A 22,568-nucleotide genomic window follows, 5' to 3' on the forward strand; every position below is an offset into this window, starting at 1 on the left:
CGATCAGTTAAAGTTGTCAAAGCCTCACATGGGTTCAATAAATCTTTGTCTTGTATGATAAAGATTACACTTTGGAAGCACAAAGTGTGTCTACACAGGCTAGGTTGAGAAGAAGTGGGGACACCTTGAGCTTCGATTAGAAAGGAAAGCAGTAATGTTCTTTAATCTTAATACCAAATAATCTAGCTTCCACAGACCTAAAGATTTAATTATCACACAACCTCTTGATGCTGCTCTGCGTTTGCTGTGTTGATTGTATAGACTTTATGTAAATGATGTTCACACAAAAAAGGAAGAAAAGTCCGCTACAAAAGTAGCGGTCAAAATGCAAAGTGACAAATGTAAATTCTGCACAATTTTCATATTGATTTTTCTTTTGCATGGCACTATCCTTTCATTTAACACACATGTACATACAATACAATAAGCACATGTTCAGCAGTAGCCAAGTGGAAACCCTCTACCACTGAATGTTGTGGCCAATGGTAAAGAGCCTCGAAGGAGAAGAGGAGTTTTCTTGCAGACAATCAGTTATGTTTAAATTCAGTGCACAAGATAACAAAAAAAAAATGGGAATAAAAGCATCGCTCTTACTAGTGGTCAAAAACTACCTTTAAGGTGCAGTTCAGCTAATGGCTCTTTCAGATACTCTGGAACAAGACTAAGAGTCTGCAGCCATGCTAGAGGCTCTATGAGGCTGTACTTAGTCACTGTGGTGCTTTGAGCTAAATGCTAAGATCAGGATGCAAACATGCTGAAAATGACAGCAATGCTGGCATGCTGATGTTAAGCATGTGTAATGTTGTTTAGCATGCTAACATTTGCTAATTAGCACTAAACACAAAATACAGCTGAGGCTATTGGAAATGCCATTAGTTTTGCAGGTATTTAGTCAGTATTTGGTAAATTGAAATTTTGACCTGATAATAATGCTAAGGGAAAAGTTAAAGGATCATCATCATTATTACATCCGGAGGGGAACATGAATGTGTGTAGCCACTGCCATGACAGTCCATCCAATAGTTGTTGAGACATCTATCTATTGAAGGGAGGAATCTCTGTCCGTGTGTCTGTGTGTCTGTATGTTTGCGTGTATGTCCTTTGCATATCTCTTAAACTGTTCATCCGATCGACTCCACACTTGGTGGGTGCATTGCTGGGGAACAAAGGGAGTGTAGTTTTGAATTTGGTGCAATTTAGACACATGATATGTTTAATATTAATAAACTTTAAATAAACCAGAGATCAATGAGCCTCAGGGCTCTGCTGACTGACTCCCACATGTCAGGGAGAGACCAGAGACGAGGCATGATACCAGTCAGAGAAAAGTGCTCTAAAGAGAGAAAAATAGACAGCGAAAACAGAGCTTTTAATTAAGAATGGATACTCTTACCCTGTGTCTAGACAGAGAGCATAGCAACACGTTTAGCAGATGAACAGTGAATGACTACACAGGGGGCGTTTAGGTACATTGTTGAGTGTAGGGCACCTGCATTTTGGAAGCACTCAGAGCTCAATACACAATGACTGTAGTTAAGCGTGTAAAACGGAGCAAATACTTTCCACAGGCAGTTCACAACCAGTTTGTCTCATATGTTTTGAGACGTAGCGATTGTGAGGCGCCCCTACAGTAAACATAGAGTAACATACAGTGGGTATGTTTACATAGAGTAAACATACCCACTCAAATCTGAATTGAAGGCACAGAAAATAGGAACAATCTAAGAGGCCAATGTGATCGATCCACTTTATCTTAGGATGCACATTATTTTATTTTTAAATGCAGCCTTTATTTTACCTGAAATGAGAAAAGAAGATTTATTTACTATTAGAGTATTATTTATAACATTTATGTATAATAGAATGTTAGCTTCTTTCATTTTTTGGTGTATATGCTCATTCACACCTCACATTAACTATATTAATTTTTCTACACATTGAAGTAGCGGCTGGAGGCCAGGCAATTGGCCAATTCCGAACAGGCACATTTTGAACGGGCACTGCACTAGTTTCACTCAAAACCACAAATGTCAATCTCACGGTAGTACAAAATATAATCTGCAAGCCATTTGTTAAATGGAGACTTTTTTAAGGTGAGACATATGTAATCATGAGGCACCTTTAAGAGACGGGTTTCTAGTTGAAGTTCAAGTTTTAGTTTTGTTTGTCTCAATGGGCAGTTGGTTCCGTAGGAAGTACAACACATAAAAAACCAGTCCTTTTCCCAGAGATACAGGATCTTACTCATGTTTATCCTTGTTGTAGTGAGACTTAACATCTGGCCAGAGGGTTTTAGTGCCTTAAACACATAATGGAGAGAATGACCACTGCTTAAGATGATGTCATCTGCTTCACTTGCCTATTTTACATGTTCCTCTGTTTTATCACCAGTCAACTTCATTACAAGGCAAATTAAATAACAAAAAAAAGTTCTGCTGAGAAACAACACAGGAGGGAACCCTGAACTTCAAACAATATACAGCATTACAGTGCTGGCAGAACCCACTCCAGGCATCAGTTTAAAAAGCTGAAACCAAAGTGTACATCCCCAGTGATGAAGAAAATGTCTTCCAACTCAAAGAGCTCTCCTTGTCCGGCCAAAATGAGAACGTCTTAGTTTATTGGCCCCCGTTATGAGCAGACTTGACATAAAGTGAACTGCAGATAAAGGGGAAATTGTAACTCTTGATGGCTGGCTAGGTCTTGGTCAGCAAAATGTTTTGCCAGAGGGAGAGTAGGGGCGAGGGAGAAGGGAGGGTATGAGGAGAAATTCTGCTTAGAATGAAGTTTCTACTGATGACGATCATTCCTTTAAAAGTTGTGAGGTTATTGTTCTTGTAGCCAGGGCAGAGAGCTAATAAGAGCTGGATTAAGGGAGTGTGTGGCATGTGGATGTGTGTGTGGAAGAGTGGGAGTAGTAGGTAAGTCAAGGGTTGGAAAAGAGAAATGTAACAATTGGTTAATGCAAAATTATTTTTCATTGTTTTGCTTATCTTTACCATGTTGTAACCCTGTCTGCACTGGCTCCTTAAAAATAGGTCAACTTTGATGCTATTGTGGAGTTTGCGAGAGAGATTCAGATTGTTAATCCAGACCAAGGTTAAAATAGTTTGTTTTTTTTTGACTTTTTGTTTTCAATTTCAGTTTAGTTTTAATTTGTTTTAAAGCAGGTTTGCAGTTTAGTTTGGAAATGCTTAGTTTTAGTTTAGTTTTTATTTGTTTCAGTGTAAGTTTTAGTCTTTTTTTTGCAATATGGGGTATTTGTCAGGGGGGAGATTCAAAAAGGTGAGAAAAAGTATTGTGTAATAAAAACTCAACAAAACATCACACCATTTAAAAAAATGTATTCACTTAGGACAGATGAAAAACCATCCACAACATACCATCAAAATACCCGGTAGACTAAAGACACACATGAACAGCATCTATTAAACCAATTCATGAGCCACATATGACACATGCTTGGGAGCCAGGAGTCTCAGGGAGCTCAAACTGAGAAACACAACATGAAAAAACTCAAAAATCCAATAAGCCAGACAGCTGGCTCTCAGCTGGAAGCTGAAGTGCTTTTCTTTTCTATTTTAAGTTCACATAGCCTTGTGTCCAACATTGTAAATTAAAAAAAATTCAGTCCTTGCATTATGAATGAATCAGCTGTTTCAAATATAGCTTTTCAAGATTTCATGTGTGTGTGTGTGTTGTGTGAGAAAGAGAGAGATGGGTGTACTTCCGTCAAGCAACAATTTCTTGTTGATCTTGAGAAAAACATGGTGCTCCAGAGATGTGGTTGTTCTGTTTCTCAGGCCAGATGACAGCAGTCCGCACACAGAGAAGATCTACTCAACAGAGACTTGTGAGGCAGGGGCACTAATGCCACAGGGGCCAAGTTTTGGATAGATAGCCTCTCTTGATCTCCAGAACCGCAATAGTGTCTCATTAAACACACCCTGTTTTGACGTGGTGCTGGTGCTTTTCTCCTGACTTTGACCACCATGATGCCAGGTGTGGACGGATTGGCAACACAGACATGTGAGGTGCTTGCTTGTGCGACTGCGCTGACAGAAGGAGATTAGCCATCTGCTGGTGTAAAACTGGCACAGCTTAAAAATTGGAAGATAGATTTCATATCCACACAAAAAGATATTTCCTCTATAATTTCATTTTAGTTTTGTAAACACACAATACAGTTTCAGTTACTTATTGTTTATTTGTAAAGCCTCGTATTCCACACCTTGTTTTCATTATGTTGTTAATTTCTGTTAACGATAATAATCTTGATCTAGACTGAGCCTTAGCATGGTTCCTGACCCCTTAATTGACAAATCTCTTTTTTTTTCAGTGATTCAAATAGGTCTGGTGTTTGGCTTGGTGACACCTGTTTCCTAGGTTGGAAAAACAAGCCAATCAGTACTTTGTAAGCAAGATTAAGGCGTCATCTTCCTCCACCAAAACCAGAATCCATTCCAAACATAAGTGATGATAAGTGTAGGTGAGATTGACACAGCTACACAGGCTGCTGTAAATCAGCTGACAGAAATGAACATTTTTCTTTGATTGACATGACAAAGTTTAACTGGTTCTGGCACTCCCTACTGCAGCTGTTTGCGTCATCTGAAAATGATGTTGACAGGATGGAAGTCATTCACTACTGATTGGTTAGAGCAAAATAACCCCCAACTCCACCAAAGAAAACCCAGCTGAACACAATGTCTCCCTGAATAATGAGGTGAAAATGAAAAGCCATTTCAGTCTGACTACCAGGATAACTGACCAGCCTGCTGTTAAAATCAAACAGTAAAAAATTAAAAATTCAAGCATGATTTTTCTTTAATTTTTGCTATTTAGCAGCAATTTTCTCTGAATATCTATGTATATCTATCTCTGAGCATAAAAATCCAGGATTATGCACAATTTAGTTTGTTTAATTGTTAAGTTTGGTAAGTGTGAGTTTATGTTGGACCAAAAACTAGCAAAATAGGTGAAATATTTAGCTGAAAGCTTCCCACATTTCTTTTTTCATGTTTTTTAAAAGAGCCCAGCAGGTGTCATTGTGTGGGCTGCCTCATAATGCAGGTGTGGAGAGCTGACATCATAGACTTTTCACAGGTTTTTGTTTTGTTTTATTTGCTTTTTTTCCCCACCGGACATAATTACTGCACAAACTATATCCACGTATCTCCATCAATCAATCAAATCATTAATAAATAATTGCTGTAACTACTGTACTTCCACTGTAGCATCACAGTGGTGTACATAGAGAGACTGGAATGGACAAGGACAAAATGAAGGCAGTGACCTAATGATATTAATGTGATGAAATAAACAAAACAAAACACAGTTGTAAGCCTGAGTGTTCCTGCATTACTGACCAGAGAGGCTACAACAACCTACAGTAACTAGAAATTCAAAGGCAAAAATTAAGAAATCTGAGAGCACAAACGACTCATTATAATTGGGGACTTAGTGTATTTACCTCTGACACCTGCCAGGCTCTGCTCTTTTTCAGATACGGCTTCTAAATAAATTTCCTTTGTTAACTGAGTAACAGTTGTTGACTGGGTGCTGCACTCACCACAGCTGTGAGATTAGGTAAAGTGAGGCCAACCCTGCTTTGTTAATCTCTTTGACACTGCTTTAATGGGTTGAGCTGTTAGAAGTGAAATACACACTACTCAGTTCACATGGGCTTCTCCCTTTCTGTCCTATTCGCCTTGAGTCAGCCAGCTCTTTTAATTACTGATTAATATTACATGAGTCTGTGAAGATGTAGAGCTCTCTCAGTTTTTTTATGCTTGCGACAGCCGTGGCCAAAGGCATTATGTTTTCAGGTCGTCCATCCATCTGTCCCGTTCTTGTGAATGCAATATCTCAGGAACGCCTTGAGGGAATTTCTTCAACTTTGGCACAAACATCCACTTGGACTCAAAGATGAACTGATTAGATTTTGGTGGTAAAAGGTCAAAGGTCAAGGTCACCGTGACCTCACGTCTGTCCCAATCTCGTGAATGCGACATCTCAAGAATGCCTTGAGAGAATTTCATTACATCTGGTACAAACATCCACTTGGACTCAAGGATGGACTGACTAGAATTTGGTGGTCAAAGGTCACTGTGACCTCACACATTTTTGCTCATAACTCAAGAATTCATACGCTAATTATGACAAAGTTTCACACAAATGTCTAATAGGATAAAATGATGAAGTGATGACATTTTATATCCAAAAGGTCAAAGATGAGCTTCACCGTGACATCATAATGTTCTGCAAAAATACTTTTCTGGCCGTTATTCAACACCATAACACAAGAACAGAAGGGGAGATTGTGATCATATTTCACATTTAGTCAGCTACTGAATTAGTGACACTAATCTTAAGTGCCCACCTGGAAACTGTGGTAATTGTTTAGATCTTCTGTGCTGCCGGGTTGAAAATGTGTATGAAGCATCCACATTTTAGAATTTGTAGTTTCTTTGCGGCAACATCCATATCAGAATCAGCTTTATTGGCCACGCATGTGAACACATACAAGGAAAATACACTTAATACCCTTTATTAAATTCCTTCAAAGTCTTCACTACAAATATTAAATGAGTCTGGACAGACATGGATGTGAACTGCAGCTTGACTGGCTGGCGGAGGCATACAATCACAAGGCGATATTTCCAGTTTCACTTTGTTTCTGTGCTTCTTTCATTGCCTTCCACTATCATTAATGCCTCCTCTCTTATTGAATTTCTTGGGTGCTTGGTTGGAAAAAATCACTATTTAAGACATTATAGTTGTATGCATTAAAATAAAACATTACAAAAGCACAAAACTTACAGTATTTTTCTTCTTGGCCTTTCATGTGTCAAATGGAGAAATCAATGCACTCGCAATGAAACTTTGATCACTTTATTTTTGCTTTGATCGTTCTTTTTTTGCTTTCTCTTGTTTGTCTGTGGAAACTGGTTTCCCTTACTGTCTTGGTTACAGAACCTATTTTGTTTTCCTATGAGCAACAAATTTAAAGTAACAAACTGCATACTGTCCTGTCCCTGCAGGTTTCCAATCACTACCACTGAGCCGTGGCGGATTGATTAATAGAAGTGAAATCTTACCTGTGGTCATACTTGTGTTTCGAGATGTGATTTTTCCTTACTTTTTTTCACTTTTTCTTCCAATTATATTTTAATAAACTGTTGTAACCCATCTGCAATACTCAGTCCTCACTACTAAATAGTTCTCAATTATTAAGCCAAGGCAAGGGTGTTTCTCATTTCCAACGCTCCGCTCCCCACAGATCCAACCTCCTCATGTGACATACAGCGCTACGTATTAGTAAGCGCCAAGGGGCAAGTGAAAGTGGGCACGTCAAAGAATTACTGAAACGCTCTACAGCAGAGCTCTGAAGTCCTCAGGGGCAGGATTGAAACCACTACTTTTAAGAAGATCAACAAACATCTCATCCTCTTTTCCTCCTCTGAGTCATTTTCCTTCCATCTCATCCTGCAAGTCCAAACCTCCTCCTTCTAATTTACACTTTTAACTACAGAATAACACCATTTAGGATAGAACCTTTAGTTGGAAATGTAATTATTTTTTCTTTATTTTTTAATGTATATATATTTGAAAAAAGTTGGCTATGGTTGTGTTGTGTGGAAATTATTTTTTTCTTTTGAAAAGCACCACTGTGACATGTTAAGTTACATTAAGACCTATAATCAACATAAAATCCCAACCTTGTCTACAAATGGCACCACAGGATTCTTTCACCATGACACTGCAAAATAAAGTGATATCTAGTTGTGCGCTATTACTCATTCTTCACTATGCCAACACATGAACATAGGCTTTTTGATGAACAAGGAAAATAGATAGCAATGTTTCTTGGTTGCTTGCATAACTGCCAATCCATACTAAAGTGGCAGTTTGAAAGCGCTCTAAAGGTGTGATCAGACAGAGAGCAAATTTTTGCCTTTTCATTCACACCAATTTGACTGATGAACCATTTGTGTTTTTTCGCCTTAAACAGCCAACATTAGCAGTAAACTAGCTAGTAACAGACGTACCGACCATGTTTTAAACTAAGCTTCTGACTAAACTCAGAACTCACTTTTCTTTCACAGTCACTATATACTACTGTAGTTAAGGTGCCAGCTGCGTTTTCCCTTTTGTAAAGAAAATCACCAATTTGAAGATTATTTTGTAATACTTTCAAATTAAACAAAAATTAATTTTAATTTTAAATTTGTCTCATTAGGTCGTGAGCTAATTGGTTGAGCCAAAGAAATGCATCACGTTATCTAAAATATGGATAGCATCATTGAATAGTGTCACTAGGCGCTAATTAGGGTGACCAGATGTCCCAAAAAATTTGGGACAGTCCAAAATTACGAGCACTTGTCCCTGTTTGTCCTGAAAATAACCATTAAGATAATAGTAAAAGATAATATGATCAAGCTAAAACAGGAGCTGCATGTATGCTGTGAGACTCGACTTGACTTGAGACAAAGGCAAAAATGCTGAGGAGACCTAACTTGATGACACAGTAATATTGAATAAAAAAGCAGGTGATGGAGAGTGCAGCCACCACTGTGTGAGGAATTTGTGATAAAAATATCTAAAAAATAATGGTTCACATGTCATCTTCAATGCCAATCTATCTATCTCTCTATTTTATTCATCTGCACAAAGTGATCTTCGTATAATTAACAACACATTATCAGAGTTAGAGTCCGATGTTACTCTAAATTATTCTACAAATTTTAATCCTTCTGACATTTAAAATTAAGCTACCCGTCTGAGTCATTTGTTTCGACATGAAAATGTGAATGACTGCAGTAAAATTTATCTGAACTAGGTATAAATATTGTGAGTGAGGTATTATTGAGCTTTCAGAGGTAAACATTACTATTGCTGCTCTAGAAACAATATGTAATTATTTATTGAAATATATTTTACTTGTAATACTGAAATGCACATAGCGCAATTTGCAACATAGCCTTGCCTATGTGAAATTTCTTAATAACCTAAACTCAGGTGTGGGTGGATGTGTTTTAAGGCCAGGCACCACAGTTGAATGAGGACAAAATAAATCTTGTTCTTCTATCAGAATGGAACTTATGAACCCACATACAATATATTTCTGTATTGTTACTTTCATTTTTTATCATGAAATGATGCAAATTGGACAAACTCATGAACTAAATCAGGACAAATACAGTGCTGTCTTCCCTTAACTTATGTATAATAATAATTAATTAATAAGAGAAATAAAAATGTATGTACTGAAAAGTTATGTAGATGGTTGATTATTTGAAAGAGTAAAAACTGAGAAAAGCTTTGCAAAAAAAAAAAAAGTATCAATTACATTTCACCGATTGAAAATGGCATTGAGATGACAAACAAGAAAACTGGCAAAGCTGTTCAAAAAGCCTCTTCTTCCCTTAAAACACTATCGATCAAGAGTATTTAAACTTGATGGCTGAATTAGAGAACAGCAGCAGTGTTGATGTTTGGAACAGTGTAAAAATCTCATAATTTTATACATCGTATTATTTGTTTAAGTAATGTAACCTATAACATGTTTTACTAATTGTAGATGGGGAATATGACTTGGCTGTGGCTTAAATTAATAAGTTAATAAGTTAATTTTTCAGTCAAAACATTATTTATTTATTTATTTTTGCTTTGATCTCTGTGAATGTGACCTCCTCTATGGAGAAGTTGCTGCTTATAAACTTATAGTATGACTGTTTTCAGAGTAGCAACTGAGCCAATAGAAGTAAGACAAGAGATTAACAATAGTGTAACAGTATTGTTGTTACACCAAAGACGGTTAAGGTTAGAGACAGTGAGATGTGAATAATCTTGCTTCTTCACTCTTTTTCCACACAGGCTAGTTGCCAGTAATGGCTAATCTGCTATTGTTACTTTATGGCCTGTTTTTGACATTACTTTTATTTAAAACTGATTCCATCTGAGAGGCCATGCAGTCTTGTTTTATAAGAGGCTATATGGCCCCACTGCTGTAAAAAAAGAACACTTGAAATGAGAAACATCCATTTAGTTCAAGGACATACAAGTACTGGCCTCCAAAATCACTACAGTCAACTCCTGTCTCACTTTTCAAAGTATGTAATATTATTTTATTTAACACTATCCAGTCAGTTTGCTCATTAAATTGAATACAAATTAAATTAAACAGAACGGCATACTCATATAGTCACTATTAAATACACTAATGTTAGAATATTTTAATGAAATACGCAAATGTAAATCAGAGCTGTCAGCAAAAGTGTCTTAAATACAATATATATAGTCTGCTCTACTGTCCACCTCAAATCTCATGCCATTCATTTGCCCTATTTAACTATTACAGTAACATGTAGCCTAAATGGCTCTGAACAAGAGAATTGCCGTCTTGAGAGAGGGAGGTAGATGGTGGTGTTGATTTTACATTTAGAAGTCAACAATTTAAATAAGTATTAGTTCTAGAAATATGAAATTGTGAATAACCTACATTTTCAAACATTTTGGGACATCTTGCCTCAAACATGTCAATACTGGTGACAACATCACAAATATCTGGTGTGGATATCAGGGCCCCTTTTTTGACTAATGGTGCCTACACACTATAAGTATTATTATCGTACTATTGCAAGCCACACTGTGCGACATAGATAGACTTGGGTACAACATCTAATTTGATGTATGTAGACTGTACGATGATCACACCGACTGAATTGTAGGCTACGAAGCAAGTCAATTTACAAGAAAATGTCATCAGAGAAAACACAACTTTGGACAAGGATCATATTATAACATGATAAACATCAAGTTATTATGAGATAAAGATCATGTTATAATGTAAAAAGTAGTGAGCATGTTTACTCTTCAATTTACAGGCAGCCAACCACCTCAAGGATCAAAATGCATATTCCCTTAAACCACCAGGCCTTGTGCACAGAAGTAAATATGTCTGTCACAGTGAAGTTATAATGTGATTATTTCTCATAACATTATAACATGATCTTTTTCACATTTCCTCCAAGTTAATGCAATACGCTTCCAACAGACATTACTTAAGACTTTTAATAAAATCCTTTCGCTACCTAATGTTACACTGTCTTTCTTAACACAATTCACCCATTTGTAACAAGTGTTTGCTAGTATAGTTAGTTAGTTAGATGTTAGCTAACATCATGTTCTTAGCTTGCTACAGGCACACTTGATAACGATAGCAAACGGTAGCTAAGCAAACAAGCTAACAACATGACGTGCAACAGTATGACTACCAAAATAGCTGCACTTACTTGATATTATTATATTACAAGTCCTGACTTTTGAGAGTCAAACAACTTACTGTATTTGAACGGCCATGACATCAAATTGCAGCGTCAAGAGACAATTGACTTCACACGACTCAGAATCGGCAACACTAAAATCAACTAAATACAGATTACTTTATTTAGTTAAATTAACTAAATACAGTAATTTAAAAATTGTAACAGCTCTGCGGTTACTAGCAGGGCTTTCCACAAAGATACAGAGTAACCTGCCAGTGGGAAAAAGTGGCTAGCTAGGCGGTCTGGGGGCATGTTCCCCTGGAGGAAAAAAAGCCCAAATTTGGTGGCCTCAGGCACATTCTAATGCCACTATTCCATCATATGCACTGATCTTAATTATTGCATATTTTAATGAATTTGCCTACCCGTTGTAAACAGTTATGCAAACTCAGGGATGGCTGTGGCTCAGGAGGTAGAGCAGATCGTCTACTAATTGGAAGATCGGCAGTTCGATCCCAGGCTCCTACAGTTGAAGTGTCCTTAGGCAAGATACTGAAACCCAAATTGTTCCCTGAGGCTGTGTGTGTGTGAATGATTAGAAACTCCTCCTGATGAGCAAGCACCTTGCATAGCAAACTCTGTGTATGCCATGCCATCAGCATATGAATGTGTGTGAATGGCTGAATGTGACAAGATTGCATAGAATAAAGCGCAATAGAAAACTATCTCTGCAGGTCAAAAAACACATAACAAGGGAGCCGGGCACCTTTCATGAAGGGAACACACCTCTGTCAAAGTTACCCTCAAATTAACCCACTAATCAATTACAAAACATGAATCCCCAAACTACTAAACTCAATTATTACATAAACAAATAAAATCTAATTAGCCAAATGTTAATTGTCGTTCATTTTGTGATTATTTCTGCTACATATTGCTCAGACATTGAGCACCTTGGCTGTGCGTTTCCCACAAACAGCATTTACGGAATGTTTTATTCTGTTTGCAGTGCACACAGGTCATTCTCCTGCGCTCTTCTGCATCTGTGAAGGGCACGTCCACGCGTGGTAGCTCTTTTGATGCCATCCACTCAATGTACAGCTCCTGGGCCAGCTGGAGCATGAAGTCCCTTCTGGGAATGTTGTCGTTCATACAGCTCCAGTACAGCACCCAGGCATTGATGGCAGCAAGATCCAGCACATTGTAAAATGCAGCAACGGGCCATCTATGCGTGCCACCGAGAGAGAGAGAGAGAGACAGAGAGAGAGAGAGAGAGAGAGAGAGAGAGAGAGAGAGAGAGATTATTACTGAAATTCTAATCAATTTCAAAATTCAAAGTAGATTTTTACCCAACAAAAAATGTATATCTGATCTTAATGATCACTTTTGCTAAACAATAGGCTACACTGAGGTTGAAAACTATATACTCCCCGCAGCTCAAAAAACACATGAGGGAGCCGCACACCTCTCTTTATGGGATTGCAAAACACACTTGTGTAAGAGGTTACTAGGAATCAGACAGAATTCCCCTCAAATCAACCTACTAATCGATTACAAAATATGAATACCAAAAATATTAAACTTAATATACTAATTATATAAAATAAAATATAATCAGCCAAATTTAATCAACAAAATAATTAAGGCTTTTAGGCAAGCTATTTGGTCCAGCACGTCAACCTTTGTGTGGTCGTAATATGTCACCATCTCTGACTTTCTCTTCATGGTGTTGCATACTGATGATGATGACATTTCTCTTTGGCCTGCATTGGTACATGGACAGCACCATTTTGTCATGTTTCATCACCTTGGTGCTGAACAGCTGTGCTCTCCCTCGCACAGAAGGTGGGAGCTCCTGCTTGTTCCTGTTGATGGTGACTACCAGGCTGGTATTTTTGGAGAGAAGCACTTTGGTGAGTAGGAGGGAGGTGAAAAAATTGTCTGTGGTGACATTCTCTTCCTTACCAACAAAGGACTCCACCAGCTACAGCACCGCATTCTCCCCAAGGCGTTGCATGGCTGGCTTGCTGTCATCTTTTCCCAGGTATGGGAAGCTATTCAGCTTGTACTTGCTGTCAAGATCGACGGCGTGAAGGGGCATCTTGCTTTTGTTGGGAACAGTTGCTCATCCAGTTCTTCATAAACCTATTTATATAATGTATAATTTGTCAGTGGTCAACCAGAAACGCCAGGTCTCCTTCTGATCAAAGCGCAGGTAGCACATTATTTCCCAAAACTCGTTCCTCTAAAGTGTTGTGATGAACAAATTGCCCCATTGGTCTGCCCAGAAACTTTCCATGTCTCTGTTTTTCCAACAGTATGCACCCCTAACATACAGAAGCACAATAAAGGCCTTCAGCACTGCAAGAGAGACATCCCAGGTGGCTTTTTCTTCACCCACTCTGCGCACTTCAGCAATGGTGCATTCACAAATGTGACATGCTGTGCGTGTGGTGTAGGGCAAGTGGACTCAGTCAAGACGTTTCAGGGTTTTCCCTGGATTTTTTTGAGGCAAAGGTGGCAAAGGCTGGAGAACGTATGTAGTGCAGTGTACACAATATGTGCGCGCACCTTTAGAATGTTGTGCGCTAAAGTGAAAAAAATAATGATTTGACATACAAAAGTGTCCGTATGGATTTAAGTTTTATACCAAGATGGAACAAAAAGATGAAAAATAAAGGCTGTGACAAATGATGGTATTGATTTTTTAGGCCTGGGATGATATGCTTATCTCTCAATTCGATACTAGAAAAGGGGGCACTATTTTCAGTCTCTTGCTCCAGTATACTGTGCCAAATCATTCATTGGTGTCCTTAGGCCAGTGAAATACAACATGAAACACAACTGGCAGATAAGATAAATGGTACACAACCTCTTTAGATGAATCCTTGCATGCAAGTGCAAGTCGATGAGCTAACCATGTTACTGAAATGAAGTCAGCAAGTTGCTTTGCAACCCCATTCACCCAACCTTTGTGAAAAAAGGAGTTGTCAGATAAGACATAGCAATATTTTCATACAGTGTAAAATATTGATTAGTAATAAATTCAGTACCTGTCATTACTGCTGGACCATCGGTCCTAAGACCATCTGTCTGTTGGGAGCTTCTTTTTCTGGATGACGTCCTTTGCAGCAGCAACAACTGTGTCAGCTTTACAATTTTCCAGGGATACCATGTCAAGGAACTGGTTAAACACTCATCCCTCTTTGTCCAGGTATCTGAAATAAAGTGCTGATTATTCGCAGATGATTCCAAATTGGCATATGAATTTTTTTTAAATTCACCTTTCAACAGCTCCCACATTCATACCGGATATGTATGTTGAGCTGAAGGCTTATGGAGACATCCGTGATTTCATCTATTTCCAGGCTAATGGCTTGAGATGACTTATCCTCCATATCCTCCAGAAGAGGCTCCTCAATTACTCTTAACAGGATTTCCTGCATCTCATCTACTATTCTGTGGGATCTGTAATTGTTTCTCTGACCTTTGGATTAAAGAATTAATTATTTACATGTACATCTTTTGTAATTGTTCATTTACAGAAATAGTTACCATTAAAATCAGGTTTACCTTCAGTTTGGTAAAATAATCTCATCCTAAACGCTCAGCCAGACTTTTTTTGGGTAGTTGGTGTGATGTGCTATTTCATTTTTCACAAGCCAGTAAAGGCACTTAAATCCTCCAACAACAGCTTTGTGCTCAACGATGATGCTGGAGTCAAAAGCTTGCACCACTGAGTAGCCTATACACTGAGGAAAGGACACCTTGTTATAAGGATAACTAATTTGGTTATAGATTGCCAATGTGTTATTGCATAAGATAAAGAAAAATCAGAACATACCAGATGCAAGTGATGCCTGCTTTTCCAAATATTGTTTATGAGGCTCAGAGGTGATGTGGCGCTCCAAATAATCTTTGTGAAACACAAGAACCCCAACTTCAATAAAAGTACTTTGGTAGGACCTTTTTTTCTGTTGGCTTGTGCTGCCTGCGCGCATGACAAAATATTCCTGAAATAAGTAATGCCACTGATCAAAAAAATATGCTGAGACTTAAAAGCTTAAAGCAAACAGTAGCTTACATTCCTGATAAAATTGTGGCATTTGAAGCCATTCAGGGTTCCACCCAGATTTGCAGTGCTTGGGATCATCCGAAATTAATGCATTATATTTAGAATCGATATTATAATACTTGACTGATACATTGTCCCACTAACTTTCTCTAGGATAGTGGGATACCTGCAGCTGGGAAAGCTGCAGATATCCCACTAAAGCTTCACTCCCATCTGCCTACACCACCTCTCTACTTGGCCCTGCCGTTTCTCTACTAACTGACATCTGGGATTGAAAATATTGCTTGAATTCTCATTTGGTGTCTAATTTCCAGTATATTCATATTAAAATTAGTGTTGGCTGCCATCTGAAATGATATCATTTTGTTTCCTAAATGAAAATACACAAAGAAATTTAGAAGCGCAGTGAAAACTGTTCAAGCAACACAGAGTTTATTAACTCAGTGATGGGCTGACTTCTCTGCATTGGGTGGGTGTACTCAGGTCGTTGTCAAACAGACTCAAATTTAAATACACTGAGGGTAGCCTGATGCAATATCTGCTCGCACCCAAGGGTACCTGTGGTGCTCTTTGGCTCTTCTCATCTTCCTGGAGCTTTCCTTTTTGCTGAAGCTAGGATTCAATGTGCTTCATGGCCGGTGAAAGACGGAAAAAGTGTCAGTCAAACTGGTTATGGTAGTCCAGCTTTCCATAAAAATGTTAGTTGTACACTCTTGTTAACGTTACCTAATGTTAGTTAGTTGTTGTGTTACCTAGCTAAGTTATTGATACATCACACTTTGCACGGTATCAAGGCTACCAGCTAGCTAGTCCAACTACCCTCATAAGCTAAAATAAGATTAAGATAAGATGTAACATAATATAACCGTTTTGCAATTGCATTTGCTAGATATTATTACATGCTTTACCAATCATTTTGTGTCGCTAGCTTGAAGTTACTGCAAAAAGCTTAGCTTCTATTGTGGTTAAGCGGTTAGCATTGATAATTAACATATTTTTACATGTCTGCGGTTTTCAGTGATGTTAGATTGATGTTATTACAAAAATATTAGCTTTTGATAAACCAAGTAATTACTAGTTAAGTATTAAGTAAGTTTTCGCATTAGCTTTAAAGTTAACGTTAGTGTATAAAAATGACTTTTTCCACAGGTTCCAACACTTCATTGAACCTATATCATACTCATATTGAATGAAATATTCAAACCCAGAATGTTGCACCGTATGGCTGCACCAGTAGCACTGGGCTATGTTGGGACTTAGTAGGAGCAGGTTTGGTTATTAGTAATAATCAATAATTATTAAAGGGGGGGAGGGGGGGGGGGGGGGAGTGGAAGGAGGAGGAACAAGATGGCGGACATAAACCATGTGGGGTTACGTCATGCGAGAGTTACAGTAAAGCTACAAGGAAGAAGTTATCCTTCGTCTCTCTTCTGCAGGAAAGAGAAAGCACTGGGTTGCGCGGTGGTCTTCTTCAGATCCGGTAACGTGCTCAGTTGAAGACAAAGAAATCTCTACTCGTCCAGCGAGGCTGAGATTCTATGGCCTAGTTACAGTCATCTACGTGCGGGAGTTACTTCCTTACGTTAGCTGGCAAGGAGCTGGGAAGTGGAGTTCAAGAAGCAGCTCTGGTGTTTATACCCTCAGTGACATCAAGGCCAGGGACGGGGAATCCCCCTGGTTTCCAATGGGTCTCGTCCAAGAGTTTGACTGCTGGATTTCACACCTAGATATGAGTTGAGCAGAGCATGATGGGAATTGAAGTCTGTTTGGAATCCTTTTGTTTGACTTGGTGCCTTTCTTTGTTATCAGGATTTGTGACAGGATTTGTATAATTTTATACACATTTCCATGTAATTCAACCTGACATGTTTGGTATATTTGGAAACCTTGCGATCTTGACTAGAATATAAAATAAACTTATACAGGTTTAAACAAAGCTTGGCTGCATTTGATCCCACATGAGAAACCTTAGGGTAGAAGTTTAATTGGGCTGCTCCTCTACTAGCACCACTACCTGTCACCTGCGAGTGTAAGCTAGAAGCTTACATTGACATTTACATTAATGCAAAAGATGAACACTGCCAAATTATTAGAAATACTATACTATACTGTATAATAATTGAGCAATGACGTAGGCTAACATAAACATTCATTGCTGTCCTCACCCATAATAAAACCCAAAGGCACAGGTCTGCCTGCGTAATACTTCTTTACCTGACTTTTTTTGTCTCCTTTTACAAAGTGGAACAAGTGTTTTTGTTAGAATTCAGCTTAATTGGTGTAACATCATTTCATATTTTTTGTTTTCTCTCTTTAAGAACTGGATTGGAAACTACAAGAGGTCCTTTAAAGTTTCTTCTGAGCCCCAGCCCTCAAAGCCAAACCGTCACACATGAGAGCTGTCGCCATACAATCTTCTTTGTCGGAACATTGTCAGAAACAAAGGTGAGAGACAATATTTAATGGATGCTTTTAATTTAAGTTAAGTTATATTAAAAGGTTTGTTGTAGTTGTACATAGTGGCCCTGTTTACATTAGGGGTTCACAAGGGTTGTCAAACTGATTTTCAGGATAGTATTTGGCAAGTACTTCACACTGAAGTTGCATTCATCAATGTAAGACTGCTGTGTATGTTGAACAGAATCAGGAAATTTACATGTTATGTTGTTTAACAGAGTTGTTACAGAGAAATGTGTTTCACAGCACAAGTGTGAACCAGTGTGTTGGACAGATTGTCTCTGTACGAATGTACTTAAAAAAGAGATGCAGACTCCAAAGTGTTAAGATTTCTGTGCATCTATTTTTTTTCTCAGGCACTATGAACGATATTAAGGGCAGGTGGTCCACATTAGGGAAAGATGAGAAGCAGAAATACTTTGAAGAGGCAGTAGCACCGAGGGCACAAGGGTTGGCAAAGGACCTTAGCTCTGAGATGAGGGAGCTCAAAATGCATCTGAAGCAGCTGAAGTTTGAGGTTTGGAAAGAAGCTTCATTTGCTTGGCATCAGTGGTATCATTATAGTATTAGATGTAAGGATGATTGACAGCAGTTCTGATGTGAGCAGAACACCGTGACAGACTGCTGGAGTGTTTATATTTAGATCCTTTCATCATTTCAAATGAATTAATCCCAAATAAATATTCCAGCTGATTTTTTAACAAGTAGGGTATACTAAATGAAATCATACGATGATATGCATACTCAAAGCATGTAATTGAAATGTATGTAATTATTATTTAACATGAGAAGGCAAACATAAGAGGCACTTAATTCTGACAACAGCTACCCTACATGAAAGAATATGCATAGTAAGACCACATGTAGTCTGTAAAAATAAAGCAGTTGTGTCAAGTGTTTGCAAGGCTAACAGCATCAAATATTCTCACATTGAAGAGATTGTCAAAGGCTTATAACACCCTAAACTTAAAACTAAATTCCTACTGGTTGGGCTAGTCTATTCACATCCACTATGATTATGAGTTGTTTCTTCGGTGTATGTTGGATTTGTAAATGTATGTTTTGTCTAGTTTGTGTAAAGTCCATTATTTACTATTTTTGTTGCTGTCTTGTTTACCTAAATATTATACACTATAAGATGTCCAAGCTTCAGGCTTTGGGTGTGAAAACGGCTATTTTGTCATTTGACCACCAATAGTCTAGTTTAGAGGTGTATGAACTGAGCAGCAAAGGAGCCACTGACTTCCTTTACTCAACAAACACAGTGAACAACTTTGCACTGCATTTTAAAGATGATATTGGTTATATGAAAATCCATACAAATGGACTCAGGCCCATAATAGTGCAAAGATACATAATACAGTTGTTGTTGTCTGTTGTTACATTTGCAGCTAGCTCTTCAGTTGTGCTTCTGCATGCCATTTGGCTCTATGCAAAGTGGGAAAAATCAGGTAACTAAAGAATAATACAGGCCTACATGTGAGTCTTTATATAGTGCTGGGCCATTGCAAACACCCAGAACAGCTTTGCATGCTTTGCATTTTGTTATAGATTCTATATGTATCTTTAACACTTTGTTAGGGATGTGACACTATTCCTCAGTGGGAGTTTTCATGAATATAGTGGAACACATTTCCTAAAGTCCAGTTCAGACCAAAGATTCAGCTCTGTACATCTTGGCAGATAGTGAAATCATATTTGCTACTGTCCTGTGAAATATTCAAACTGTGGGGCTCAGAGGCTTAATGAGGGGTGTTTGGCTGTTTGGATTCATTGTGCTTTAATCATTACTTGTGCAAAAGCTTGTCCAGATCCGAGTCTTTGTATTAAAATTTTTGGGAGGTAAAATGGCTGACCTTAACCCAGATTAATTCAAATATATATATCTGTAATATTAGTATTTAGGCTAACACTCATGATGTATATAAAAACTATGCATTATGAGGCTTGTGTGTCTCACTTAATGGCTTTTTCATGTAGTCACTGTAAGGGATATGACTTTTTAAACAAATACGCCCAGTATTATATTTACATACAATAAATATTTTTACCAAAAACAGTGTGTCAGGAATTGTTCTTTGATACAGTGTCAGCAGGATCTGAGATGGTGGGTGTCAGTTCTGGTGGATTGATATGCAATACCCCAATTTTCATTTGGCATCAGTTATAACAGAATAAGCTGCCTTTGAGACATTGCTTTGAATATGTTGATGATTTCATCTAACTGGCTTCACCTCCAGAATATTTTTGTTTTTCCTTCGGTAGATCAAGGCAATTTGTGCTGTGTCTGCCACATCCTTTTTGATGACAAGAAGAAGAACGCTACAAAGAAGTGGCGTTCATGGTCTCAGTGCACAGTGTGCCAATCATTGTCACATACTGTATGTGGATTTAAAAGCAACATATGCCTTCACTGCCAGTGTCAAAACACCCTGCAAACACCCTGAAACATGTATCAATGTTTACTACATTACTTTATTTACCACATTCCAGGTTTTATCTTTTGAGTTGAGTTGTTTTTACTGTGTTGATGCCCCCCACCCCATCCCTATACACACACACACACACACATATATATGCACACTTCCAACCATTTAAAGGCTTTAAAAATGTATTAAGTGCCTATTCATCTGTTTTATTAAAATAAACTTTATATGAAATTTGCTGCTACATTTCTTTTGTAATGATTGCACTGCAGTGTAAGAAGAAAACTGTGAAAATTCAGTTCACCCTAATTAAGATTCTAATTAAGATTGTTTTGGTTTCTTTGCACCATAAATGTTGTGCCCTTTAAACTGGGATATGTAAGGAACAATAGAGTTCTATTGTATTGAACTGAGTACACATGTTGTAAATAAAAAATATTTGTTTATAAATCTTTGTTTCATCATTTGCTGAGTAGGGCTTGGTGTCGGCAAGGACCTCGCTATGCTATTCAATACAGCGGGTCACAGTATGATTTGATGTTGATATGATGAGATGCTTCACATAACTTGTCCTGCTGTTCAGATTGTTAGAATTCCCTTTTTGGATTGTAACTTGTAGGTGTTTGGCAAAATGGATATTGAAAAGATGGTTAATGGGCAGTGGTGAAACTTATGAAAACTTTGGCATACAGTTAAAGACTAAGAAAACTGGTGGACATTCATCTTATTCTTTGGAAAATGCAGTATTTTAAGATAGTTTTGGCATGAATGTATATGATCTTTACTTTGTCAGTTATTATGAAAATTCTTTCAGGTTTTTGATGCACTTTTTGATAATAGAAGGCTACGGAAGTGCATTGTGTTGTGGGCGGACTTGGTGCGTTCCACTACTGTTCGGTGGGCTTCATTCCATTTCAAATTGCCGCTGGTCGTCCGTAGCTCGAATCCAAACACCACTATCTCTGTTAAGAAATGATGTTTTATAGCCTGTGATTGTAAAATGTGAAGTTGCTCATTTAAATTTATATTTCCCAGAATATGTGGCAGAGGATATTTAATATGAAATCATCAGAAGGACCCAAAGCTTTGGCACTGCGCTCACAACTGTTTGTCACCGTAACTAAACATGAACACAAACGAGACGCAGCAGGTTTCCTGTGAATGATACACATCCACTGTGTTTTGGAGTCAGTTTAACTCTGAGTATTGAACAAACTGAACAAATCAGCTTTCTTTCAGCTTATGAGGGAGTCTCATTGGGGGGGGATACATTTCCATGTTTCATATATTGAGGTCTAAACTGTGTTGGTGATCGGTTTAAATATCACAACATTATGAAATTAAGACTGTGTAACATGTAAGTATACTGTACTGGCCCAACAGAAAATATAACAGAGTGCTGTGACTATCTCCCAAATAGTTTCACGGCATTTCTCTGTTCCCCCATCGTGTGCGCTTGCCAAGCATGGTTGCCATTTTATATTGACTTGACCAAAAGTTGCAAAAGGAGCAAAAAGGATCAAAAGCAGCAGGAGACCACTGTTTGAGACCACCAACCGGACATCTTCAATGTCATGTTGGACATTTTAACTGCAATTGGAATCGGAATTTGAAAATGTAAAGTTGTGCTATTTGTATGCAGATTGTGAGACCAGGTTGGGAACATATATCACTCAAAACAAGTGTTATTGACAAGTAAAGAAACCATGTAAGATCTAGTGGTGAGGTTGCAGATTGCAACCAAACGAATACACCTCCCCTTCCAAGTGTGTAGGAGAAACACGGTGGCCTCACATAAAATGCGAAAGGCCCTCTCTAGAGCCAGTGTTTGGATTGTCTGTTCTGAGCTACTGTAGAAACATGGCAGTACAACATGGTGGCCTCCATGGAAGAGGACCCGCTCCCTCTGTAGATATAAAGGCCTCATTCTAAGGTAACAAAAACACAACAATTCTTATTTTCATGGGGTTATACACTAATCAAATCATACTTATGAATATTATATTCCATTTCTGCCAAGTGTGTTCCACAATATTCCACTAAATCTTACATACTGATCCTTTAAGGGAGGAGATGGAAATGAGCAAATACCATAGAAAGAATTTTGATGGACTTCCAATTAAAAGTTAAAAGTACAAGTACAAAAAAAAATAAAAAATACTCCCAAATACTCGCCTAAATACATGCAAACACACACTTCATCTCTCTACTGATGATTCCATTAGGCTGTCAGCTCAGCAATCATGATGTCTGCAGCTCCTTTTATCAGCTGTCAAACTGGCTGTACAAAATTATAAAAGCAGACAATGCTCTAAAGTTTCATCAAGCATTCACATTAGG

General features: G+C 38.0%; 1 protein-coding gene and 1 long non-coding RNA gene across 4 annotated transcripts; one reads left to right on the plus strand and one right to left on the minus strand.

Moving 5' to 3' along the window:
* Positions 1-11,058: 11,058 nt before the first annotated feature.
* On the minus strand, positions 11,059-15,810 carry LOC121901699. Of its 3 annotated transcripts, XR_006097367.1 has the most exons (6): positions 14,844-15,810; positions 14,580-14,757; positions 14,324-14,488; positions 13,236-13,415; positions 13,078-13,156; positions 11,059-12,495 (listed from the first exon to the last, which is right to left on the minus strand). It is a non-coding gene; the product is annotated as an uncharacterized LOC121901699 (long non-coding RNA). The 3 variants fall into 3 exon arrangements; XR_006097366.1 differs by having other exon boundaries at positions 14,324-14,757; XR_006097368.1 differs by lacking the exons at positions 13,078-13,156; positions 13,236-13,415 and having other exon boundaries at positions 14,324-14,757.
* On the plus strand, positions 12,974-20,061 carry zgc:113176 (uncharacterized protein LOC554708 homolog). The gene is given in 4 exon segments (XM_042418608.1): positions 12,974-13,183; positions 17,664-17,790; positions 18,159-18,319; positions 19,194-20,061. Coding segments are annotated over 4 exon segments (537 nt in total). The 5' UTR covers positions 12,974-13,009; the 3' UTR covers positions 19,269-20,061.
* The last annotated feature ends 2,507 nt before the right edge of the window (positions 20,062-22,568 follow it).

Source organism: Thunnus maccoyii, chromosome 8 (assembly GCF_910596095.1).
Source record: "Thunnus maccoyii chromosome 8, fThuMac1.1, whole genome shotgun sequence".
In the NCBI taxonomy this organism is placed as follows: Eukaryota; Metazoa; Chordata; class Actinopteri; order Scombriformes; family Scombridae; genus Thunnus; species Thunnus maccoyii.